The sequence below is a fragment of the Musca autumnalis genome, unplaced genomic scaffold (genome assembly GCF_047663935.1).
Source record: "Musca autumnalis isolate F117 unplaced genomic scaffold, ASM4766393v1 scaffold_3, whole genome shotgun sequence".
NCBI classification, from domain to species: domain Eukaryota; kingdom Metazoa; phylum Arthropoda; class Insecta; order Diptera; family Muscidae; genus Musca; species Musca autumnalis.
The window spans coordinates 219,925,348-219,952,873 of record NW_027411866.1 but is presented as its reverse complement, the minus strand read 5'-3'; the positions used below and the strand labels follow the sequence as shown (position 1 = coordinate 219,952,873).

Below are 27,526 nucleotides of genomic sequence, written 5' to 3'. Positions count from 1 at the left end.
AAATAAAATGTCTCAAGAATTAACTGTTATATAGGGTAACATCCTCTGAATAATGGGATTCTACATTTTTATATCACAAATTCCAAAATTTGGTTGGAAAATGTGGATAAAATTTTCAAAATACCCATACCGTTCTAATAAAACATGGACTGAAATTTAAAATGTAGGCCGCTGTTGAAGTGTAGATGTCGAACAAAACGTGTACGAGCTGTACTTGAAGGAAATTAAATATCAATTCAAATAGGTATTAGTACATCAAAATTTTCAGTGTTCTCCATATTAAATATTGTTTATTTGTATATTATTCCTTTTCCGCATACGAAGTAGCGGGTATTTTGCTAGTAAAGTAAATAAAGCATTGTAGAAACGTAATCTAAAACGAACCCTGTTTTATTTTGTACAAATCGTATCGGGGAATAAAACAACGTCTACACGGACATTAGTTAAATCTAATTCCGTAACAATATGTACATATTCTATATTTTTATAGGATATCGTAATTAAGCTCTTGCTTTACATTGACTGTTATTAATACACTTTATTACCAAGTAGATTGTAATGAATACAATACGTATTATAAAATTGTAATAAAATATAGCTAGTAAATACATACATATAAATAAAATAGATATCAAAGAGACCAAGATGTACACAAGAGGTTTATATGTGCTAATAAAACTTTAATAATGAATCATGACAAATATTTATTTAAGTTTTTATTTGTTTATGAATATTTAATAAAAAGCATTATCGTTGACTGGCCAATGGCGGTGGTGCTTGAGTCATATGTTCCATATTATGTCTTAAATTGCATTTATACTATATCAGTGTTTATTTGTAGATTACTTTACTTCGTTACTACTAAGAAAATAAACTACAGAAAAATTGGGAGAAGCTGGGGATTAGCGACAATATCTGATTTTATTCGAAAGAATAAATTTCCTTTGACATCCACATTCATATGCAATTGGTGCCGTAATGAACAACAATGTCTATGGTCTAAAACATCCAGAAATCAAAGTGTTGGCACTAAACGTTAGCTGCTCCGAAACAAGGAAAAAACAAACAATACGTCAATCTAATACAGCTTCTTTTTAACTTGGGTATAACGTTCCATATAATCATCATAGCCATCTAGCTGATTGAATTCTTTGGGATTAAATAGATTGCCATCAACAAATAGATTACACACTTTTGATTCTTTAAGTATGCGTGGGGTAAAGGCACTGGCCTGTAAGCAATTCTCTTCCAAACGCAATGTTTTCAGCTTTGGACAATCGGCAATTTCTTCAGACAACATTGAAATTTGATTCTGATTTAAGTTCAGCTCTGTTACACGCAATGTGCCAACCTAAGACATGGAGAAAGAAATTGTAATATTGTTTATTTACCAAATACTCCCATTGCAACCTACCTCACTGGGAACAGCTGTAATTTTATTGCGCGACAAATCCAAAACATCCAAATGTTTCAGACCACAAAACATCACAGGGAATTCAGTTAGTTGGTTGTGACTTAAATTCACAGTCTTGAGATTTTGACAATTTGATAAGCTTCTTGGTATCTTTACAATCATATTGTCGTTCAGCAGCAACACTTCCAATTTAATAAGTTCTCCCAGAGCATCAGGTATATCGACAATACGATTCCCACTCATATTGAAATGTTTGATCAGTGTAAATCGTCCAATTTCATCGGGTATTTTCTCGAAACGATTTTGTGACAAGTCCAACGTCTTCAAAACATTTGGATAATTCTTCAATTGTGGAGGCAGTTCTTGTAAACGCTGCAAACTAATCTTCAATATTCCAGTCTTTTGTGCCGTTTCCAAATGTTGTTTGATTTGCTTGTTTCCCATTGTTGTATGCGCCTGTTGGCTACGATATCGATTTGTCTAATTAATTATTTACTTGTATAGGAGGAATACGAATAATTTCTTCTTTTTCCGCTGTTTGTTGTTGTTGCAGTGACAAAAATTTAATTATTTCAAAAACAGCTGATTAATTTCGAGTAGGATTACCATGGTGGAATAAGGTGTTACACATGGTACAATTACAGAGGTAGATGCATCGGCGAATTGCTACAACAAAGCAACTTTTTTTGTAACGTAAACTGTCAAAATTTTCGCTAAATGGTCTCTTGTTGTCTCTTTTTATCGCTTGTGTTTGTCTATAAAGTGTAGACTTCCTATCTCTTACTTACCGAATCATATGGTTTTTTGTTTAGATTTTTCATGGCGAATTCCTAGTCTTTTGACGTTTTATATTCGATCAGCTGGGCTGAGGCATCTACCTTTGTAATTGTACCATGCATCAAATCATAGCTGTGTTCCTTTACTTACCTGAGGTTACCATTTCTTACCATTTTTAACCTACAAAGTGTTCCCTTACTTTTAATAGCATACAATTTATAGCCCTGTTCCTTTACGTTCAAGAATCTTCAAGTTTTACCACTTTTTACAATTCATATGGTAGCAGTTTACAACTTTTGCTACTTTTGCCGGTTTTACCACTTTCAAAAGTAAAGGAACAGACCATATATGATAGCAGTTTACCACTTTTACCATTTTCTGCCACTGTTACCATTTTTAAAAGTAAAGGAACAGACCACATACCATGGCACAATAATACAGGTACAGCGGCAAAAACAGCTGGTAATCACACTAGTTGTCAAAATTCATTATTGTGAATAAAAACACATTCAAAATGTAAACAAGCAATTCACAATAATAAATTATTGTGACCAAATTTGACGTTTGGTATGATTTGATGTAACACCTTCTTATTCCTTCTTATTCTTATTAGCGCCAAAAACAGCTGATCTTCATACCAGTTGTCAAAATGCGTTATTGTGAATAAAATTACATACAAAATGTAAACAAGCAATTCAAAGTAATGCATTATTGTGAGCAAATTTGACGTTTGAAATGATTTGATGTAACACCTTCTTATTCCACCATGGCTGTTCTTCATACCAGTTGTCAAAATGCGTTATTGTGAATAAAATCACATACAAAATGTAAACAAGCAATTCACAGTAATGCATTATTGTGAGCAAATTTGACGTTTGACATGATTTGATGTAACACCTTCTTATTATAGTATTTTATATTATAGTATTTTGCAGGGTTAACCTTCTTTATGAGGATTTATTTGAAGTATACACAATGGAAATGACATTTGAAACCCAGACCCACTGGGTTAACCCGGTTATATGTATGAAATTTGTTTTTGTTTCTTTTGATATTTTAAACCAAACGGAACAAAAACATAAATTTTAAAATTGCAGTTTACTTATTTAATGCTTTAATCCTATCCACAACGCTTTAGAATCTAAAAAAATGTGCAATTGTGAAATTTTCTTGGTCAAAAATGTTAACATTTCGAGTTGTTTACATTAAACAGGTGATTAAAAGTCAGCTGATCAGACTTGCAAATTTTTGCGGGTCAAATTTTCCCAGCAAAAATTTGCAAGTTCTCAGTCACAAAACTCTCCAAAAATCTCTCCAAACTCGCTCTCTTTTGCTGGATAATTTTGTTATCGTACAGCATTCAGTAAAAATTTGTACGAATTTGTACAAATTATTGGGTTATCGTACACACCTATTATAGCCTTTTGCAGGGTTAACCTTCTTAGTGAGGATATATTTGACGTATACGTAAAGGCCGCTGCACATACGGCGCGTTGAGCGTTGGGTTACAACAACCACATGAAAACTTCATGAACAAACTTGGCATTACTTACACATTTTTCATGTGGTTGTTGTTTTCAACACGCAACGCGTCGCACAACGGACCGTATGTATTTGGACCATTAAGTCCAATTTACATATGCACATTAAATGATTTCGTTTTACGAAATCCTAGAAACAAATGAAGTGTATTTACATCTGTTTTTTGCGTCATTTGCTTACGTACACAATCGCACATACACACGGATACAATAACACATACACACGCACACAATAATTTTAATTCCGAAAAATAAGAATTTCACAACACTAAAGCGCTCGGCACATACCTCGCGTTGTGCGTTGCGTTACAACAACCACATGAAAAAAGTGTAAGTGAAGCCAATTTTTTTGAAAAACAACAATATGGCTGACGCATTAAAGTTAAACCTAATTTAACTGTTTTGGGACAACGCGTGTCCCAACGGGCCGTATGTGCCGAGGGCTTAATGTTTACCAAATAACTTGACTTAATTCAAAATTGAAAAAAGAATAATTTTTGCATGTTTTTTACACATTTATTTACACTTTTGTCATCGTTTGAGTATTTTTGTTTTTCTGCAACACACACAAACAAACAAAGACATCATAAAACAGTTGCATTTTTGGTAGTTTATTACGAAAAAGCAGGGTTGCGTATAATAGTATGGTGTTTTCGTGCGTTGTTTAGAATAAATGACGCCTTGCTTTCCTGCTTCATTTTTGACATAATTAAAATAAAAGAATAAAGAAGGCCGAGCAAATTTCGAACTGGGTTGCCCTTTTCTTTTTTATTCTTTTATCGGAAATAAGCAAGGTAAGCAGGCAAGGCAGCTTATGTACGCAGGCCTTAAGTGCCAACCACTATCGAAGTATCCACAAAATCCTCCTGATTTCATAAAATTAGTTAAAAACGAAATTATGCCCGAAATTATGTAAGTAGCAGTTAGGAGAAGTTTTAAATTGTAAAAACATTTGTTAAGAAAATCGCGCTATTTTTTCAAAAATATTTTCGTTTTTCAGAAAGTATTTGAATATTTGTAAAAAATCTCGAGATTTCTGTTTTCAAAAATATTTTCGACTTTTTATCTCCTTTAATTGTGAACATATTTTTGAACACTTTTTCAAAAACTTTTTATTTTCTTAAATTGTAAAAATATTTTTGTAAAAATATCGCGCGATTTTTTTCAAAAATATTTTTGCCCGCGGCGCTTTTCGTTTTTAGAAAGTATTTGAATATTTTTACAAAAACTTTTTATTTTCTTAAATTTGAAAATATTTTTGTAAAAAATCGCGCGATTTTTTCAAAAATATTTTCGACTGCGGCGCTTTTCATTTTTCACAAAGTATTTGAATATTTGTTAAAACACTTTTTATCTTCTTAAATTGTGAAAATATTTTTGTAAAAATATCGCGCGATTTTTTTCAAAAATATTTTTGCCTGCGGCGCTTTTCGCTTTTAGAAAGTATTCGAATATTTTTACAAAAACTTTTTATTTTCTTAAATTTGAAAATATTTTTGTAAAAAATCGCGCGATTTTTTCAAAAATATTTTCGCCTGTGGCGCTTTTCATTTTTAACAAAGTATTTGAATATTTTTTACAAAAACTTTTTATATTCTTTAATTGTGAAAATATTTTTATAAAAAATCGCGCGATTTTTTCAAAAATATTTTCGACTGCGGCGCTTTTAGTTTTTCAGAATGTATTTTAATATTTTTATAAAAACTTTTTATCTTCTCAAATTGTGAAAATATTTTTTTAAAAAATCGCGCGATTTTTTCAAAAATATTTTCGACTGCGGCGCTTTTCATTTTTCACAAAGTATTTGAATATTTGTTAAAACACTTTTTATCTTCTTAAATTGTGAAAATATTTTTGTAAAAATATCGCGCGATTTTTTTCAAAAATATTTTTGCCTGCGGCGCTTTTCGTTTTTAGAAAGTATTTGAATATTTTTACAAAAACTTTTTATTTTCTTAAATTTGAAAATATTTTTGTAAAAAATCGCGCGATTTTTTCAAAAATATTTTCGCCTGTGGCGCTTTTCATTTTTAACAAAGTATTTGAATATTTTTTACAAAAACTTTTTATATTCTTTAATTGTGAAAATATTTTTGTAAAAAATCGCGCGATTTTTTCAAAAATATTTTCGACTGCGGCGCTTTTAGTTTTTCAGAATGTATTTTAATATTTTTATAAAAACTTTTTATCTTCTCAAATTGTGAAAATATTTTTTTAAAAAATCGCGCGATTTTTTCAAAAATATTTTCGCCTGCGGCGCTTTTCGTTTTTCAGAAAGTATTTGAATATTTTTACAAAAACTTTTTATCTTGTTAAATTGTGAAAATATTTTTTGTAAAACATCGTGCGATTTTTTCCAGAACGTATTTGTGAATTTTAACAAAAACTTTTTATTTTCCTGTAGGCAGCATTTTTCGTTTAAAATAGGTTTAAAGACAAATTTTGAATATAGTTCGATTTGACATGGCCACTACTTATTTTGTACTTAATTTTCTTAAAAATTTTAAATCAGTTATACATTTTTATGAAATGAAAAATGCATATGAACATAGAGTTAATTTTTAATTTTTTTCTTATACATTTGAAATAAAAATTGTATTTAAATAAAAATCACTTAAATTTTAAAAACGGACATAACTCCCATTGGGACTTATGTCCGCTAAGGGGGGTCGGACATAGCTCCCAAAGAATTTGGGAGTTATGTCCGCAAACCAAGGTGGACATAACTCCCAAAATCGTTTTGGGAGTTATGTCCGTTGGGTGTTATGTCACGGCACCCTTTCTTATTGTACCATGGTAAAATGTTAAAATTTGTAAACTGGCGAAAAATAAAACAATTCGCCCATGGTACAAATACACAGGTAGCCGCATCGGCAATTGTTGGTAACATAAGATGTCAAAATTTGACATCAATTCAATGCAATTGACACATTATGTTACCATCAGCTGGCTTGATAATGCTACCTGTATTATTGTACCATGAATTCGCCTCGGCCATGGTACAATTAGAAAGGTAGATGCCTCAGCACAGCTGATCGAATCTAAAACTTCAAAAAATAAGAATTCGCCATGAAAAATCAAAACAAAAAACCATATGATTCGGTAAGTAAGAGATAGCATGTCTACACTGTATAGTCAAACACAAGCGATAAAAAGAGACAACAAGATACCATTTGGAGACAATTTTGACAGTTTACATTACAAAAAAAGATGCTTTGTTGTAGCAATTCGCCGATGCATCTACCTTTCTTATTGTACCATGGCCTCGGCATATGATCTTTGCGGCAAATTTATTTAACAAATCAGAACGCAGATTATCTTAATCATATGTTTTTTGCTTCGATTGTTTTTGACGTTTGAGTATTTGCTTTGATATTTCATGGCGAATTCCTAGTTTATTTTGCATTCTATCAGCTGGGCTGTACATCTACCTTGGTAATTGTGCATTGTTTTGTGGATGCCATGGTACAAATACACAGGTAGCCGCATCGGCAATTGTTGGTAACATAAAATGTCAAAATTTGACAATAATTCAATGCAATTGACACATTACGTTACCATCAGCTGGCATGATAATGCTACCTGTATTATTGTACCATGGTGGATGCGTTGACATAACTAGTAGAGTTGTATAGTTCATGAACGAAATAGTTCAATTGAACGATTCATTGAAAAGAGCGTATGAACTAGATCAGTCGATATAGTTCATTATAGTTCAATAGTTCATTGAACTATCTATAATCAGTCGGTGACCGTACGATCAGCGAACGATTCACAATCTAGTTCAACATGTCGTTCACAAATACATAACGTGACGGCGTCGTCTATGTTAAGGGATGCCTTCGTAATGTGATCAGTTTGTTTATGTTTTGGATCAAGGTAAATGGAATAGCTGTCCGAAAATGAAGATTTCTACAAAAACATACGAGACATAAGCTTTGTTCCTTTACTTTTTTAATGGTAAGGGTGGTAAAAGAGAAAAATGTCAAAATTGCTCTCTCATGAACATTTTTACCAGAAAAGTAAAAGAACGGAAAAACGGTAGATGTGGCAGCAATGTCAAAGAGAAACATAAAAAAATCAATTTTCGTCTTTTATTTCACAGTTTTTCATTTAGTTTTGTCAGCGTTCGACTCAAAAGTCGAAAAATCAGTTCTGCCATTTTTTACCTGCAGAAATTTTGCTGGTAGCCTGTGGTAGAAGAGAAAGTCATTTTCGCCCTCTCTCCACTCTCACTCTCTTAAAAATTGCTTCCAGTTTTGCCACTTTTCGGGGTTAAGGAACGCTTTGCAGGTTAAAAATGGTAACAAATGGCAAAAATGGTAACCTCAGGTAAGTAAGTCGATGGTCAGACTAGCACGATTTCAACATGGCGACGTCAAGTTTATAGGCGAGGGGTATGAAGTAGTGAAACCCATGTACATGATTTTCTGTGTTTGTTGTGTTGCCTCTTCTTGTTCTTCGTTGCAAGATTTTTTCTTCAATTTTCTTTCATTTTTATTTTCTCAAGCAAACGTTAACAACAAAACAAACATAAATATATTTAATAAAAACATTTAATTAATGAAATAGTGAAAATTTAACTATTAATATTAATTTAATTATTAATGTTAATTATTTTATGTTATTTATGTCTTTTTTGTTTTTATTGGTATGAGAAACACAACAAACGCGAATGGTGAAATAAAGAGGACACGCAAAGATCTTAAATTTCACGTTAACGTGTGTGGACATTAACGAAATTTGAAAAGAAACTTTAACGAAATTGGTTTCATGAAACCTTGCTAGTCTGACCATCGACTAAAGGAACACAGCTATAATGGGTACTTTACACGGTATGTTTTTTACATATGAGTTGTCACTTTTCCCGTACAAAATGTATATGCAAAGGGACAACTCATATGTAAAAAACATATCGTGTAAAGTACCCATAACATATTACAATATGTCGAATCCATTACATATTGAATCTGCATTTTTGGATAGAAAAAACGGGAAAAAATAAAAAGAAGCACACATGCACAAAGCTTTTTTGCAATGACAATTTCTACACACAAACACAACATACGATTTTTTGCCAGCCACCTAAATGAAGGATGTTTTTTCTAAAATTAATTAATCTTTCTTTAACCCTGCCAGCAATTGGAAGTGAGTTTCGCACTCCCTCGCCTAAGAGGTCACTCCGGAGACACCCCAAGGAAGATCGTCGGTGAATTACACAAACAATTTCGATAGCCTTATTGTGATTACGTTTTATCGCGTATGCCGACACTTCGGAGTGACTTCTGAGGGACTTCCAAGGCGATTGTTTACATTTATTTAATGATTCAACACATTTGAACAAATATAGAACATTTTCTATGTGATGATTATATGAGATGGTGGTTCAGTGGTAAGCATACTCGCTTTGCACTCTGAAGGTCCGGGTTCGCTTCCCAAGTCAGGCAAAAAAAACATCACATTTTTAAAATGAAAAAATTAATGTAGGCGGAAATTTGCAAAGAATAATTTCTCTAAAATAGAAGAGAAATAAAAAATAAATAAAAATAAAAAATATTAAAAAAATAAATATGTAAAACTAAAAAAAATAAAAATAAAAAAATTAATTAAAAATAAATAGAATTTTTTTTTTAATTCCTAGAACTATCGCGGAAATGATCTTCTAGAAGTGTCTCTGGAGTGACTTCCAAGACGACACGCCGGCGTGGTTCATTTCTTCACAACGGAGGTCACTTCGGGGTGACTTCTGCGACTATCGCCGCGACTGTTTTCATCGCCCTGGGCGACACGCCTAAGTCACTTCCGCGATAGTTTTTGCTTGCAGGGAAGGATGCAATAAAACTATGTAGATGTTATATTTTTGTCATGGAGTAGTTAAATTATATTAGTCTTTTGTTTGTTTGTATTTGGTGCATGTATGCGTTTTCATCAAACGACCGATTAAGAGCCGGTGAACGATTTTGATCCGAATGATTGAACTGGACAGTGAACTATGAACTAGATTACTGACCTAGTTCAGTTTAAAGAGCTGAGCTATTGAACTAGATCTTTCAAATGAACTAGATTGTACAACTCTACAATCAGCTGTACAACTTTTGCACTAGTATTGGTGAGAAAAATTGTATTGGAATTTGTTGGCAATTTTATTTTTTTTTGTTTAGTGTCGGGAAAATTTGGTTAAATTTGTTAATATAGAGAACCATGATACACAGTTTGTTTATAGTAAATAATAGTGGGTGAGTAAAACACGGAAATAAGTCACTGGCAGATTGTTGAACTTTATATTTCACCATAGGGATGTTTTTCTTGAGAAGCATTGGCGTTCGGTTGTCTCCCGTTCCGTATGTGATTATTTTCTGGATGCTCAAAGGAATTCACAAAATGTAAGTTGTATTAAATCTTTTTCAACAAAATCCAAACTTCAGCAATTGCATTTTGTTAAAATCTTTCTTCCAGGACGTGCCTCCAGTCATCCCCACACCTCATTACTACTTAATTACTGTTCAACGAAAGGGAATCTCATTGGTGGCTGCTTGCAAACAGGAGGTACCTCCATTGTTTGTTATTGAGTTTTTACATCGTGTCATCGATACATTTGAAGATTACTTTGGTGATTGTTCCGAGTCTATTATCAAGGAGAATTATGTTTTGGTCTATGAGTTATTGGATGAAATGTTGGATAATGGCTTTCCATTGGCAACTGAAAGTAATATATTGAAGGAGTTGATAAAACCACCCAATATTTTGAGAACAATTGCCAACACGGTGACCGGTAAAAGCAAGTAAGTCTAACTTAACAAACAAAAACTTTAACTTTAATCTCATAGCTGATTTTGGACTTGTTGTCTTCAATGAAATGAAATATAGAGTACGGAACATTGAAGGCCCTTGTCTCGGAAAAACATATATCATTGTAATCAGTGCTACAAGGGTAACAACAGGTTAGACATGACAAACAAATCTGAGAGTCGATCTTAAGCTAGGATTCTTTCAAATTTAATTTCAATAATGGTTTTAGACCTCAAAATCCGTTTCAAAGAGTATAGAGTCGTTAAAGCAATGCACGCCGGTCTTTCTGCCTGGCTTCTGAGAGCGATAACTCCCGAACGAACTAACCGATTTGGCCCAAACTGTGGCCCTCGTAATATTCTGTTCAAACGTATGTCAAGTTCAGGGATGTGTCATATCAGTTCATTCCTTCGGGTACGTTACCCACAAAAGTTCACAATTTTCGCTAATATGGTGCGCACAATCTCGGTAACTACCCAAGTGAATAATGGATTAGCCCAAACTATGCACATCGTAATATTTCATGCACACATAATTCAGATTGGAATTTGGACTGTACAATTTTACGGGTATGGTACAATTTTTTTCGAGAACAAGCCATATTATCTGATGTATTGGCCAAAAGGAACTAAAACTGCTACCAATTTAAATCTATCTTAAGAATTGGGTATCCAATTTGTTCGTAAATGTTATTACAAAATTAAATCAAGTTCCAAGAACGCCTATATTGGACAACACCTTCCGGTACCTCCCTCACAAATGTCCAAAGTATCCTAAGTGCAGTTTAATTGGCCAAACAAAATGGATAGTTGGCACGGTAGTTATCGAAAGAAATGGTTCTCAAGATGGCAAACAGTTCCTATTCCATCTTGGCCCATTTCAATTTCTATTTATATTCAATACTAATAAAGTCATTTAAGCCCAATTATACAAGTACTGGAAGATTAACTTAAAAATAGTACTTAACCATGATAGAATAGACAGATTTAAAACTAACAACGATAAGAATGGCCCACAGCCTTATGAATATTGTAAGATGCTCGGTTTGTCACATCCGCATCTTCACCCAAATCTAATCTTCGGTGAGATGCAATAGATGCCGGGAGAGGATTCATCTAAGTGGTTGTTCTGGACTTGTTCCTACGAGGTACTACGACGGGGACAATTTTACTGCGCGAACACAGCCCCCAGTGAGTCGTCGTCAGAAAACGAGACTTCTCCACAGCACGCACAAGCAGCATGTGACACCAGCCGCAATGGACTCCGAGGTAAGATCAAGGAAATAATGGACTTCATGAGTCGGAAGAAGATCACGGTAGCGGCGGTGCAGGAAACCAAACTCAAAACAACCGCACCATACAGCGTTGTGATGGTTACAACGTACTGAGGAAGTATAGCACCAGAAGTGGAGGTGGGGGATTAGCTTTCATAGCTTTTAGCCTTTAGCCTGACTCTAATGACCCGTACATGCAATGTATGGGGATAGCAGTCAGGTGTGGAGCTGCCGAGGTAGAGTTTCTGAACATATACATCCCGCATATAAATAGCTGTACTCCAGGTTATAAACCTAAAATTACCCCGCTTTTGGAAGGTCATAACCGTCTGGTATTGGGGGACTTTAATGTTCATCATGAGTTGTGATATTCGGTCCAATGTAACGACCAGAGGGGTACAGTGCTGGCTGAGCAAATTGATAGCTTAACGTTTTGCACCGTCAATGAGGACAGTTCGTCAGACATAATCATCGTGTCACCTAGTCTGACAAATTACATCACCTGGCAACCCGTCGTTTCTCTTGGGTCAGACCATCTCCCCATAATTGTCTTCATCAGCAGACCACCCGATTTAATCACCTCTGAACGCAGCACTTTCGTCTATCATTGGAAAGCTAATTGGCCGAGTTTCAGATAGTTCACTAATCACCGCTTCAGAGATATGCCCAATTCTTCTGATGTTCGGGTAGCGGAAAAGACGTTCCCAGACATCATCACTGCTGCAGCCGCTCGTTAAATTCTGAAATACTGGTCGAATACCGTAGTGAGGCCAAACTTCCCAACAGAGGCGACGGGACTCGCAAATGAGCGTGAAGACCTTCGTCGTGCCAAACCCAGTGACAGCAGAGTCAATGAGCTGACACTGGAAGAGAACAGGTTGGTCGGTGAACGGAACAAGTGGTTAAATCATCTGAAGAGTTGCAACATTGGAGCCCGAATAAATGAATTATGGACAACGGTTATGTCACTCCCGAAGCCTGGAAAAAAAAGAAGATAGGTCTCGTTTGCCTACGTTACGCTGACTGATCCGAAGAGGTGCGTAAGTTATGTCAGTCGACATTTTGTCAAGCACCTTGAGAGTGACGTCCCATTAGATATTTTCCTGCCGATGATTAACCACAACAACTTACAATTGATGATGTTGAGAATTTCACCAGGAACGCTAAATCATCCAAAGCATTGGGTCCTGATGGTAATGCTGAAACAGCTGGATGTGCCGGGAGTGGAGTATCTCACTAAAGTTCTCAACAAGTCGCTAGATTCTCACATCGTTCCCGAAATCTGGAAAATGGTAGGGTGTCCCGCTACTGAAGCCAGGCAAGGGTACCAGCAAATGTGAATCGTACATGCCGATTTCACTTTTGTCGCCGGTAGCAAAGACCCTTAAGGTCAGAGATCCAGTTGCCGACCATCAGCATGGATTCCGTAAACAGCACAGCACGACAACAGCCCTGCATCTCACATATTTGTTGAGGGCTCAACCAGAGACCGCCGTGTTATAAAACAGTGACATGACTTGTCAAAAGCCTTTGATACTGACAAACACTCCGCGCTCTGTGATGACATTGAGCAGACAACCCTCCGGCCCAGTTCGTTCAGACGCTAGTCGTTTGTGGATTTCAAAAACAAGAAATCCAAAACCCGTAGAGTGAAACAGGGAGTTCCCCATTTGGGGTGATATCTACCGAACCTGCCAGAATGACGCCCTTGGAAGTGCAACAGTTTGCCTACTGATGACGCCAGTGGAAAGTCTTTACGTGTAAACGAAGATATTACCGGCGCATCAACAACATAATATGTTGTTGTTGCAGTTCGTGGTTCAGTGTTACCGCCCTGAGCATCACTGCCACAATCTAGTAGACGTGCATACCTAGGTAGATAAGGAGAGATATTTAGGATCTGGAGAGAAAGGTCTAAAGGTAAAAGCGAGAACCTCCAGATCAAGTAGCCTATCAGGCAGACTTGAATAGCATTAACACTGATGTAGTTGGCCAGTATGTGTAGTTTTAGCCCAGTTAAGATCCGAACGACGAAGCCGAATCGATTCACATCGGGCCCGAATTGATTGTAATACATGCCCTCTATGTGGATTGGCACCACACGAGTTGCTGCATTTGCTTATCTGCTCAGCTAACTCCACCCACCTGTCTTCTAATTCTCTATGGATGCAGCTGGTCCAGGTTGCAGAATTTTTGAATTTGGACACCGAGGAAGCAGAAGCAAATAACTGAAAATATACGAACGAACAAATCTGGGTTGTTACAACAATGACGAACACATAGCTAGTTTCAATTCAGAAATTGTACCTTAAGGTGTTGCTGAGGCTCTGAATATTCTGTACTTTTATCGGTCTTGTACTTGTCTTGGAAATTAATTATCGTTCCATTGAAAAATATACATTTTTAAATATTTTCTTCTACTTCCTTTTTATATCTTCTCCTATAAGGTTTGTTCGCTCGATTTTATGATCTTGATTTTATTATCTTGTCCTTTTTAGTGTTAGCACAATTTTGCCCCAAGGACAACTCTCGGCTATACCATGGCGAAGAAGTGGCGTACGTTATACAAACAATGAGGCGTATTTTGATGTTATTGAAGAAGTAGATGCTATTATTGATAAATCTGGTTCAACTGTATTTGCTGAAATTCAAGGATATGTAAGTTTCACAAGTCCACTCTATCCTTTAAAGATTTATTAATTATTTATTTTTCTTTTTTTAGATTGATTGTTGTATCAAACTAACGGGAATGCCAGATTTAACACTGTCCTTTATGAATCCAAGGTTATTTGATGATGTTTCATTTCATCCTTGTGTTCGCTTTAAACGTTGGGAAGCAGAACGTTTATTGAGTTTTATACCCCCCGATGGTAATTTCCGTTTAATGTCCTATCACATTAGCTCACAATCTGTTGTGGCTATACCCATCTATATACGTCACAATTTCTCTATAAAAACTGGTGAACAGGGACGTTTAGATTTAACTGTGGGTACCCGAACCCTTATGGGTCGTGCTGTCGACAAAGTGAAATTGGAAATAGCTATGCCAAAATGTGTACTGAATTGCATTCTAACACCAAATCAAGGCAAATATACATTTGATTCCGTAACCAAGACACTGATATGGGATGTTGGTCGCATCGATGTTACCAATTTACCAAATATTAGAGGAACGGTAAGTGAAAGTAGTATTATCATTTCGGTAATATAATAATAATATTTTTTGTATCAATTTCTTCTAATATTAGGTTTCCATTCCACCCGGCACCCCTAGTTTGGGCTCCAATCCTACTATAAATGTGCAATTTACAATCTCACAAATGGCTGTATCTGGACTTAAGGTCAATCGTTTAGATATGTATGGTGAAAAGTATAAACCTTTTAAAGGTGTTAAATATATTACCAAGGCTGGCAAATTCCAGGTCAGAATGTAAACAAAACTGACATAAAAGTGAACTTCTAAATTATTCCATTCGGTGTTTTTTATTTAAAATAATTCTTTAACTTTAAGAACATGCAAAAATCTCCACTTTAAGGTAATTTTTAAAAATAAAAATTTATAATTTTATTTAATTTAACATGCTGTATGGTGTTCTTTTGTTTTGTAGAACATCAAATTCTTTTAGTTTATTGTGCTTCAATCAACACGTTAAAAATCAAAAATAACGTACATATCATGGCACATGCTAATTGTGCCATGGCACATATCTCATTATTTCAAGTTTCCATTTTAAGTCATCAATCAACATCAAATCATACAATTCAAAGAACATTTTTTATAATATCAAAATTCAAGGTAAGTTTAACATAACATTGTAATATTTTGTAGATGTTTATAGCGTCACGTATTAGAGGATGTTCGTTTTTAGAATTGAAATGATGCAATGAAAAAATTTTAGATGGAGAAAAAAAATTAATATTAATAATTGACACTCATCAATATACCCCCATTATTGTAAGTCTTCTTTTGCTATTAACTGCATTTTTCGAACAGTTTTTTATAGCGTGCCGTTGAAGTTGGGAGTGATTATTAAATTTCAAGTAGGTCCTCCTGAAAGCCCTTCAAATTGCTTAACTTTGCGACTTCAAAACCATTTAATTGTAAAATAAATTGTCCATATAGTAATAATTGTTTACCAGGATACTAGGATAGCTGAAATGAGAATAAATTTTCTAAGCTGGTCTTTAATTTGTATATCCTCCAGCATGATTTGATACCCTATAAAGTCTGAGCCGATATATGCATACGGTGACCAACCGTACTCTATTATACCAGGATAGAACCGCCATAAGAATTTGAACAAATCCTTTGCCAGATGTGGAAAACTTTTACAAAAAACTACTTATAATTGAAAATAAAGACCGTGAGTGTCCATTCCTAACAAATATTCGGCAAAAAAATTGTATTAGGGTGTTGGAATATGATGAAAATCGATGCTGAGTGCTCAAAAAGAATTCTTATGAAGAAATCGATAGAAACAATTTACAAAGTCGAAATATTTTCAAGACTACAATAAAATCACAAAGAAGTCACATTTGAAAGCTTTATAAGCCCGAAACAGAAGAAATATGGTAAAGATAATTCTAATTTCTGCTTTTCCAATTCAATGATTGATATTTTATCTGAGGAAAATGAATGAAAATCGATGGGTTCCGCGCAGTTTCCTTGGCTGTGGTTCTTAGCTCTTCAATATATAGTAATAATTGATTAGTTTAATAGGCTACGTGTATAGCATAGAATAGTTTTCCTACGCTGACCTTTAAATTTTTTTTTTATTGTCATACCTTTTGGGATAGTTTGTGGTCGGAATCAGGACACCAACGACCAATATGTTTATATCTATGTCGTTTGGATGGTGGGAAATTTCAGAAAGGTAGAGGTAAAACATTTGGGAGATATCGCCCCGCTTGAGGAACTCGCTGTTTCAGTCCACGGGTCATAAAATTTTTATTTCTGAATTCCACAAACGATTGGCGGCTACACATACTGGAAACTGCTTCTCAGTATCTCCAGAATCTTCGCTCCTGGCGACAGATCGGCCTGTATGATTCGCCTCTGCAGGCATCTTTGCCTGGCCAGCATTATCATTGAGATACCGCGTGGGCCCAACGCTATGGATGATTTCGAGTTTCCGATGACATCGGCAAAATCGCTGATCGTAAATTGTGGTGATACCTTCTCGACTGAGAGAGCTCTCATATGGAGTAGCACGCTTCTCGTCGCTCTGGCATATCATTCATCTTTCCCGGATTCGAGCACTTTTTCCGCTTATGCTCGCCTAATAGCCTGTTAACCCTTGGGTTTTCACGGTTCGTACTACGAAGCTCACCACCTCATTTGCTTGTCCCGTCGCTTTTTAGGCAAATCAGTTGTAATAGCTTGACATATTTACCTTTATTGTTCTTGGAGTACAGCTCTTGATTTCTCAGACAACGATATTCACATTGAACGCAGATTGGCCTATATGTTTTGGAATAACTGTTCTCTAGCTCATCTTCTTGCCATGTATCGATGCTCCATATGTAATACCTGGCAAATTGCAGACAGATGCTAAATATCTAGAAGTAGGCGAACAATGGAGCAGAAAAGAACTACTCGTCCACGAAGAATAAGTTCGTATTTAGAAGGTTATCAGTTTCAAGTTATCTCCGATCATCAGAAAAAAGCAAGATTGACAATCAATTATTCCGACATTGACAATCAATGACATGCGAATTATGAAGATTGTGCTCCATGGAAGCTGTGAGGTGCGAGCCATTTACGAGAACGCGTTTTAAAGGAAAATCATAATCAGCCAGCCGCAGAACATTTTGTTGTTGTAGCAGCTGGACACCCACGTACAATCATAGGTTTGATGCTGGGTTGGCAGCCGCTGGCCGAAACACTGTGGTTTCGGGTCAGTCCGGTACGTTAGAACCCGCTGCCGTGGGATTGCAGAACATTTTGTGATCAGGATCAATGATCAGTGACAATGGTAGACAATTTCTTAAGCAGGAGATTAAGTAAATAGCTTCAAGAGATAGGTGTTCGTCAGCAATTTATCCCAAGAAAATCCTACCGAACGAGCAAATTTATTTGGCACTAAATCTGTATCTACGGTATATAGTTCAGCGCATTTAGTGCAAGGACGTGAGCCGCGCACTTCGATAAAATTGTACCGGAGACATACACCCTTGAGGAAAAGGTCAAAGAACTACAGGAGGTATACACACTCATTAGATATCATTTCTGTAGAGCGGCAGAAGATAAACGATGGCAATATAATCTACGGAGCCGACCCCTGTTACATAACACTCCCTTTCAAAATCGTTGAAAGTTTTGCAACCAATTTAGCACCTAAATATGGTGGATCATATGAAGTCTTAAGCTTCGTATCCCCCGCCATCGTTCGTGTCCTCTATTCCGCAGATAATTATATTTTACGATGACTAAACAACAAGGAACGTTCTTCACCATGGAACCCAACAAGTAGCGCTACATTCAGCTCGTATCTCAGGCTATACGGGTCAAGCAGAACCTGCAACTTCGTTCCCAAGACGATACAAATGAATAGAACGAAGACCAGGAAGCCGTACCGCACCCATCTAAACGGAGTTGATACATTTGGTAACAGAGGTCATTTGGTACACTCGTCAGAACAGCCTCACCACCCTACAGCATCAGGTGTCATTGGTTAAAAACGTCGATTAGCCGAGTGATAAGTGGTTCTGAACCGGCTAAGTGGAGATGATTCAGGAACAATCAGGTTGTGAGGAGTTGTAAATGGTCAAAATGAACCCTCCAATCTTTTTCCAAAAGACGATGAAGGTTGAAAGAATACCGGAGGCCCTACCGCCCCATAATCTCACCACTTCCGAACTGGAGGAGATAAATTTGTTAACGGAGGAGGAAATTATAGAACTGTCACTTTGTCGCTTTGGTACGCATGCATTATAGATGGTTTGGTTTTAGGACGCGCAGCTACCATTGTTGGCAGCTACTCCACTCTGAGACCTTGAGGTCCACTGTGATCATCCTTAAAAAAAGTTGTGTGTGCTTGTTGGTCTATTGAAGATTTTGTTGATGTAGAGTTGTTGTTGTTGTTGTAGCAGCATATAATGCTGGGTTGGCAGCCGCTGGCCGAAACACTTTTGGTTTCGGGTCAATCCGGTACGTAAGAACCCGCTGCCGTGGGATTGGTTGATGTAGAGTGGTTTGATGTGATGAAATGAAGACTTGCGAGAGGTGGCTGCTGGTTTTGGATGTGGGTGTGTGTGGTTGATGAGGCTGTGGTAAGAGCTGCAGTTTTTATGTTCATATGGTGGTGTGTGGTGATAGGTCTATTCTGAAGTGATGTGTTATGGATATGGGTGTGTGGCTGCTGAAGTTGTGATAAAGAGCTGCAGTTTTTATCCTCCTGTGGGGAGAAGCAGAAGAAATTAATTAGATTTGTTTGCCAAGCCATGTTCGATTTTTGGCAAATTGGTATATGTAGATGGGATCTATGTCGGAAAAGAAAGTCAGAGTATTTATATCTACCGAAGAATCGATGTCTCCTCGTGAGTAGCGAGGGGAACCTACCTGTTTCTTCAGGGTCCTGACATAGTCTACAGTATTGTTGTCCCATCTAAAAGTTAGGGATCTGACCATGCTATGACCGATAATGAGTCCTACAGTGGTCTTTATCCCTAACTTATTTAGTGAAAAGAGAAAATTGGTTATGTATTGAGAGTAGCTAGGCCTTGGATACCTTGCAACCAGGATCCGTTTGCCATCTTTGCTCTGCTTTCTCAAGAAAGAAGCCGCGAAGTTTTCGGATGTAGTAGCACTTTGGTGGTCTGGTAGATGACTCTACTGGTAAGTCAGTCGACTGAGAGCCACCCCGTGCTAGTTCATCCGCCACTTCGTTCCCTCTATATCACTGTGTCCTGGAACCCAGCAAAGACCAACGATATCACGTACTTCAAGTAGAGCGTTTTTGCAGTCAAGGATAGCATTTGAATTTGTGGTCCACGACTTGACTGCCAATAAGGGCCGCTTGACTATCGACAAATATAGTCACGGGTCGTTTTAGGCTGCTCCCAAGTTCTTTGACAATCTCCACTGCTTTCCTGAAAGACGCTGCAATTATCTTTGAGTTTAAAGGATTGTTTAATTGGTGGGTTCTCGCAGTAGGTCCCTACTGCTGTGCCATCCTCCATCTTGGAGCCGCCAAGAGGAGGACTGCCACTAGACCTGGCATCCCTGCTGGGAATTGTCACGTTTACTGGGTTGAAGTTGAGTGAAGTGGGTATATAATCGCTAATGAGATTGAGTACACTAAACTCAAGTAGTTCGGTAAAAGGAGAGTCTCTCTAGGATTGAAAGCCGTTCTCGCCGCTTGAAAATGAATAGTGATATCCAGAGGTTGGAGATCAAGTATCACATTCAAAACGGCTTGAGGTGTGCTTCTGATAGCTCCTGAGATGAGCAGAGATGCGGCTCTTTGAACACTGGATAACTTGGACAGAAGTGCACTATTCCCGCCACCAGATAAGCCCGCCATAGGTAAGTATGGGAAGAACCACTGTATCATACAACCAGTGTATGACCATTGGTCTGAGGCCCCAACTTTTACCAATGGAGTTCTTGCAGGAATAGAGTGCCATAAAACCCCTCTTTGCCCTCTCCTCAGTGTTCTTTTTCCAACTTAGGCGTTGGTCCAGGATCACACCGAGGTATTTGGCTCGGATGAAAGTCTTAAGACAACTCCGTCCAGTTTTGGTAGCAGGAATTCGGGAAGTTTGCGCTTCTTCGTGTATAGTACGAGTTCCGTCTTTGCTGGATTCACTCCCACTCCATTGGCGCGAGCCCAGCGAGACAGCTGCACTAAAGCACGTTGCATAAGGTCTGATATGTTAGGCAAGAACTTGCCACTAATGAGGATAACATCATCAGCATAAGCTACTACCTTCGTCCTTATCTGGTTGAATTTCACAATAATTTCATTTATTACAAGGAGCCAAAGAAGGAATGATAAAACTCCTCCCTGTGGCGTATCACTGCAAACAGTTTTCCTTACGGAACTCTTTCTAGTGTTAGTTGATGATTCTGCTCTTCAGCATCTCATTAACCCATCTAACAAGAATAGAGGAAATTCCTGCGTTGATAAGCGAATTATGAATGGATTCAAGTTTCAACTTTGTTGAAGGCTTCCTCTATATCGAGGAAGGCTGCATGTGTGAAGCCCGATTCCTCCATATTCCTCTCAATATATCAAACCATCTGGTGTAAGGCGGTATCTACTGACTTGACTTTAATATAGCCATGCTGCGAGTTGCTTATATTGGTGGGGCCTAGATGAGACCGGATGTCGTAGTCAAGTAGTCTCTCTAGAGCTTTAAGGAAGAAAGACTAATAGGTCTATAGTCTTTAGGTAGTGTGTGACTTGTCTTCCCAGCTTTGGGATTGTAAGTCACCGTTACCTCCTTCCATGAGTTAGGTACGTACGATAGACGCAAGCAAGCCCTATATATCTCCTTTATGGTTGCCAGTACCGAATCAGCCACGTTTTGCAGCATAGCCGGTATAATGCCATCCGGTACAGGGGATTTATAGGGCTGGAAGCTGTCTTTCGCTCATTTAAGTCTTGGGATGCTACTTAATCTATCAATCAGTTGCTTTGATTATGATTTGTTTGCTGCAATTCACCTTCTAGGTCAGTACAGCCTGGAAAATGTACTTCTGACAACAGATTTAGAGTCTCTAGGCCAGAATTAGTCCACGTGCCGTTTTCTCGTTTGATGCTACCCACGGGTTTGGGATCATTGGATAGAATCTTACGAAACCTGGCAGCTTCGTTAACTCCTTCCATAGACTCAGCGAAGCAAGCCCAAGATCTCTGTTTAGCCTTCTTGATTTCACTCTTGTACTTATTGAAATTAACCCTGTAGGTGTCCCAATCTGTACTGAGAGATTTACTGGCTTTATTATGTGATTTCCTGGCTGCCTTACGGAGATCCACCATACCGGCTGAGATTTCTTCACAGGGTAGGTAATTGGACAGGAATCCTCTTAGCATCTCAGGAGTGACTTACTCAGAACATTTACAGTTTCCTTGACTTCGTTTGCTGTGGACAACCTTTGGGGATTACTTAGGACCGAAGTCGTCATTGAACTGAACTTGTACCAGTCTGTCCTCCTGGGATTCCTGTATGGTTTATGTTTCTCCGTAGTTATGGGGACTTGGAAGAATATCATCTTGTTCGGAGTCATCCATATTAGTTAGGGTGATGTCTATGACTTCCCCTCTAACTCTATTTTGGAAAGTAGGTGTTACATATTCTTAAATTATTTAATAATTTAGATCGTGGCATTCGGCACCAGTAGTGCGGTTCTCTAACTAAGTTTTTGAGTTACCGACAAAAATCGGTAAAATTAAAATGCTTATAATTTGGGTAATTAACGATAACGATAAGGCAATATAATCCACCGCCGTAATCAGGAATTTCGGTAAATGCATTGTCGCTGGGCATCGGAGAAAGTCGCAAATGAAGCAGAAGCCCCTAGCAACTGTCGTAAGAAGTAAGGCGTCACCCAAGGTCGCAATAGAAATTAAAGCATGAGTACATGGCGCACTGATGAACACGATAGTTATAGTTATTGTAACAGCATAGTTACTTCAGCGTCTATATTTTACGGATTGGAACCACTTTCGTGCAACTACGATGAGGTGGTGTTCTTCATTTTCGATCATTTGTTGTTTTATATGGTTTTAGATTTTTTATACTTACTTACTTAGCTGGCCTTTTACAGAACATTTGTTCCATAAGCCGAACTAAGAAACAATCTCCAATCCTCTCTGTTTGCTTCTGTATTTTCCCAATCTGGGATATGTAGCTTACTGATATCTCGTTTCACTTGTTCGCTCCAACGAAGCTTTGGCCTTCCAGATCTGCGAGAACCTCCATGCGGCCCGTATTTATACGCCTTTTTAGCGGGTTCATCATCACTCATTCTTATAACATGCCCTAGCCATCGCAATCGTTGTATCTCGATTTGTTCAACTACATTGATGTCATTTTATAGTTGGTACAGCTCGTTGTTCATACGACGCCGATATTCGCCGTCAACACAGATTGGCCCGTAGATCTTTCGAAGAATTTTGCTCTCGAACACACCAAGCACTGCCTTATCTGCTTGAGCAAGTACCCATGCTTCGGAACCATACATTAGCACGGGTAGTATCAGTGTTTTGTAAAGTGTTACTTTTGTTTGACGAGAGGTGGCTTTATTCCTAAACTGCTTACTCAGCCCAAAGTAGCATCTGTTAGTCAACACTATTCTTCTTCGTATTTCACAACTGATGTTATTTGTTGTGTTTATGGCGGTGCCGAGGTAGATGAAGTCCTTTACTACCTCTAAATTGTAGGTACCAACATTCACAAATGGTGCGGGGTTTGTGGAAATATTACGCGTCGATACCATCAACTTGGTTTTTTCGCCGTTTACTGCCAGACCAACTTTAGCACATTCTCTTTCGACTTTTGCAAAGGTGTCAGTTACTTCCTTTACCGATCGACCCATGATGTCAAGGTCGTCGGCATAAGCCAGTAACAGTTCGTGTATATCGTTCCATTTCTTTTGACCTTCGCGTCTCGTATGACCTTTTCCAGCAGGATGTTGAATAGATCACACGACAGGCCGTCTCCTTGTCTGAAACCTCTTTTGGTAATAAACTCTTCGGAGAGGTTCTTTCCTATTTTAACTGAGGATCTCGTCTCAGTTAGTGTCATTCTGCAAAGCCGAATGAGCTTTGCAGGAATACCAAAATCAGACATGGCTTGGAACACCTTTGAACGTATAGGGCTGTCGAATGCTGCTTTATAATCGACGAAAAGATGGAAGGTGTCGATCTGCATTTCTTGGGTCTTTTCCAGGATTTGTCTCAAGGTAAATATCTGGTCAATGGTGGATTTGCCAGGTCTAAAGCCGCACTGATAGGGTCCAATAATTTCATTGACCATAGGCTTTAGTCTCTCACACAATATGCCAGATACTATCTTATATGCAATAGGGAGCAGACTTATGCCCCTGTAATTGGAGCACACAGTCTTATCACCCTTCTTGTGGACTGGACATAGGATGCTCACGTTCCAATCGTCGGGTACGCGTTCTTTCTGCCAGATGGTGCTAACTAGCTGATGCATACACCTTATCAGCGTGTCGCCTCCGGCTTTGAACAGCTCGGCTGGTAGGCCATCTGCTCCTGCTGCCTTATTATTCTTTAGCCGGTTTATTGCTGTCCTTACCTCATCTTGGCTGGGCGGTATACATTCAATACCATCTTCTGGGATTGGATCTGTGGTATCTTCGCCGTCTTCACTGCTATCGGATACCAACAGTTTGGAACTATCTGTATCAGCACACTATCTGTATCAGTTACCAAATTACCTTGTTGGTCTCTACAGGAGGATGTGCATGTACCAAAGCCATCAGTTTGATGCTTCACTCTTTGGTAGAATTTTCGGACTTCATTCTGTCTCCTGTACATCTCTATTTGTTCACACTCCCTCTTTTTGATCTCTCTCTTTTTCCTGCGGAAAAGACGTTTCTCCTCTCTCCTTTTCTCCCGATATCTCTCTCGTGCACTACGCGTTGCTACTGATTGTAAAGTAGCCATATATGTAGCAGCACGGCACTCCTGGTCATACCATGGATTCTTTGGTGGAGGTCTCTGGTATCCAAGTACTGATTTTGCGGCAGTTTGCATGGAGTGGACAATATTTTGCCATTGTGCTGATATGTTATCGGGACGAGAAGCGCTTTCATTAAGCAATTGGGTCAGTTGAGTGGAATATACTGTGGCTATCTGTTCTGTTCGCAGCTTAGCGATGTCCAACTTTCGTGTTGTGTCTGTCCGTGCTTTATTTGCAACGTTAAGACGGGTACGTACCTTTGCTGCAACGAGGTAATGGTCCGAATCTATGTTTGCTCCTCGGAACGATCGTACATCCAACACGCTCGATGAATGTCTTCCATCTATCACAACGTGATCAATTTGATTTATTGTTCTTTGGTCTGGAAACAGCCAAGTGCCCTTATGAATATCGAGATGCTTAAATATGGCACTGCTAACTACCATGTTTTTTGCCGCTGCGAAGTCTATCAGCCTCATTCCATTGTCTGATGTTTCACTATGTAGACTGAATTTCCCGACTGTTTGTCCAAAGATATTCTCCTTTCCAATTTTGGCATTAAAATCGCCTAGAACAATTTTAATGTCATGGGCAGGACAACGGTCATATGTTTCTTCTAAGCGTAGAATATATCTTTGGTTACTAGCCAGACGCCCAAACCCAAGCTTTTAACGTTCTTATGGGTGAACGCGCGGCACATGTTAGCTCACTACCTTTAACGGGTGTTAAAGGCAGCTCCCCAGGTGACACCACGGGGAGGTCAGTGTCCACTTGAGATGAGAAATGGGACCAAGATAAATCCTGGACTTTACCATGTTAAAGCCGGTCAGGACCGTTCCTTGGTATCTTTCATCCCCTAAGGGCCGAAATTCATTATATCGATGAGGGATATTTATCATCGTATTAAAGTGAATGCGGCGTCTATAATACATGTAATATCCTTCAGGAATATAATGGACATAGTGTTCCCAACGCTTGAGCAAACACTAAGAAGTTTAGCTTACAATATTCCATCGACATTGCTTACAACATTGTAGTAAGTCTACTGTCTCCCTTAGGTGTTAATTTGTTAATTATTCAAAAGACAGCAGTTTCAACGCAAATGCAAATGAATGAATTTATTTAGAGACCAAATGAAAGCAACAGAAGACAAGCTTTAACAAAACTATTATTTTATGAAGCATTTACCAATGCATCCATCAGCTGCAATACAACGAAAGCTGAAACCAGTTTTGTAAAACCAACAATGAAATGCATTTTCGAGCTTAACCCTCTTTGAGCTTTACAAATTTAACTGTATGTCATGCTGACATATTTTAAATGGTATACATTTCGTATTTCTATACTGGTTGCTTATGGGTTAAGAAGTGCAAGCTCATTTAGATGAAAGGGAGAAAAAAGAAACAACAACCAAGAAATATGTAAATTCATAGAATGCAACTTTGAAAATCCAACTGGGTGTATTAGTTGGATTTTCATTACTCTTTACACAAATAATAAGAAAGTACCATACAATTGCATTTCATGGAGAACTCCAAAGGAGTACGCTTTATTGTTGAGCTATAAAGAAATCGCTGGGTGGCATATGAATTAATGCCCCACACACGAAGTATACTCAAGTTTCTATTTATCATAAAGAAAATAAACAATAATTCTTTCTTCATTTAAAGAAACTTGCATTTGTCACTGGCAGTGGGAAGGTTGTGGACAGCAAGCAGTAGCTAGCAAACGAGCCTATTTTAGGTGTGTCTAAAACGAAAGACTTAAGGCACAAACCGCTTGATTCATTTTGTGTGTTGCCACACATTCGTGATGTTTGTTTGCTGTTTCTTTTTCTTCTTCTTGTGTCGGTCTGATTTAATGTTTCTTGACTTTTTATCACTGTTTTACTTGGAATATAAATCAGAAATTGTTGCACGCAGCTTTTGACTATCACATGACTGGAATCACACAAATGTACCTCTTTTCGTGTCAGTTAACCCTTCGATTTGTATTGACTATGAAGATAGTTTTTAGTATTAAGACTTTATTTGTCAATTCTCATCTACTGATAGATTTGTTTTTAAAGAGTTAAATCAATTATCAGCCCGATCATGAATATCAACTCCCCATGAGTGCTCTCACTCCCTCCATTCAGTTGCAACGACAGAGAGACAAAATTCACGGGGAGTTTACATTCATGATCGGGCGGGCTGTATACTATTCAGATATTTTTAAAACCATTCAATTTGCTTTTTTTTAACTCGATATTTATAATGTTTCTATTTAAATACTTGGTTGGTTAATAAAGTAATCGATCTGGTAATAATGAGTCTTCTATGTTCCCCCCCCCCCCCCATCTCTTAGCGAATAGTTAAACGTAACTAAAAAAAATCTTCTTGATGAAGTTTGTAGGCAAGTCTTTGAGTAAGTTAGTTGTTGAATCACACTCAACACTAGCTTTATAACCTGAAATGTGTCTCTTTTTGTTTGTCGTTAAAGTTTGTTGCTTCTTATGTTACATGGGTGCGGCGGCATAAACAAAATGTTTGGCCAATGATAAATTACTTAAAAAAAAAACTTGATTTTATGCAGGGATAACTTCAAATTCTTTCACGTTTACTTATTCAGAAGGTACATTTTATATGTAAAAAAATTAAAACCACCAATAATATTTAATTTTACCAATAATAAAAAAAACAAGTGAAAAAGTATCAGTCGACTTTGCCGACGGAGATTTACCCTCAGCCTATGTGTATTGAAAATTTCATCTGCGAACAGATCGAATGTATTAAGGGTCTTTTCAGAATTTTATGATCCTTTTTGACATTTGAACTTGCTGACAAAAATGTGGATTAGGATTAAAGTTCAAAAGTGTTGCGGTGGAAATGGACCGACATAGTCCATTTTGGAAGTGGATCTTATTTTGGAGCCATATCTTTTTGATAGATATCGCGCTCGATCTTCGAACAGATATCGGCCATTTTAGAAGTTAAACTAAATTTGGACAAAATATTAGGACAAACAATTAGGGCACCTGCGCTGGGGGAAGTATCGTAAACAGAAGATCGATTTCGGTCATTTTAGAAGTTAAAC

At 37.5% G+C, this 27,526-nt stretch overlaps 2 protein-coding genes across 3 annotated transcripts; one reads left to right on the top strand and one right to left on the bottom strand.

The window, feature by feature from the left end:
• Window positions 1-512: 512 nt before the first annotated feature.
• On the bottom strand, window positions 513-1,994 carry LOC141398998 (leucine-rich repeat-containing protein 57). Its single transcript, XM_073976895.1, has 2 exons — window positions 1,415-1,994; window positions 513-1,351 (listed from the first exon to the last, which is right to left on the bottom strand). The coding sequence occupies exons 1-2, from the start codon at window positions 1,856-1,858 to the stop codon at window positions 1,079-1,081; spliced, it is 717 nt and encodes a 238-aa protein (XP_073832996.1). The 5' UTR covers window positions 1,859-1,994; the 3' UTR covers window positions 513-1,078.
• A 7,820-nt stretch (window positions 1,995-9,814) lies between these two features.
• Window positions 9,815-15,439, top strand: cm (AP-3 complex subunit carmine). Of its 2 annotated transcripts, XR_012411745.1 has the most exons (7): window positions 9,815-9,968; window positions 10,028-10,115; window positions 10,189-10,514; window positions 14,293-14,452; window positions 14,517-14,969; window positions 15,043-15,330; window positions 15,403-15,439. XR_012411745.1 is itself a non-coding variant. In XM_073976894.1 (6 exons), the coding sequence occupies exons 1-6, from the start codon at window positions 9,934-9,936 to the stop codon at window positions 15,226-15,228; spliced, it is 1,248 nt and encodes a 415-aa protein (XP_073832995.1). In that variant the 5' UTR covers window positions 9,815-9,933; the 3' UTR covers window positions 15,229-15,369. The 2 variants fall into 2 exon arrangements, 1 of the variants encoding a protein (XP_073832995.1); XM_073976894.1 differs by lacking the exon at window positions 15,403-15,439 and having other exon boundaries at window positions 15,043-15,369.
• The last annotated feature ends 12,087 nt before the right edge of the window (window positions 15,440-27,526 follow it).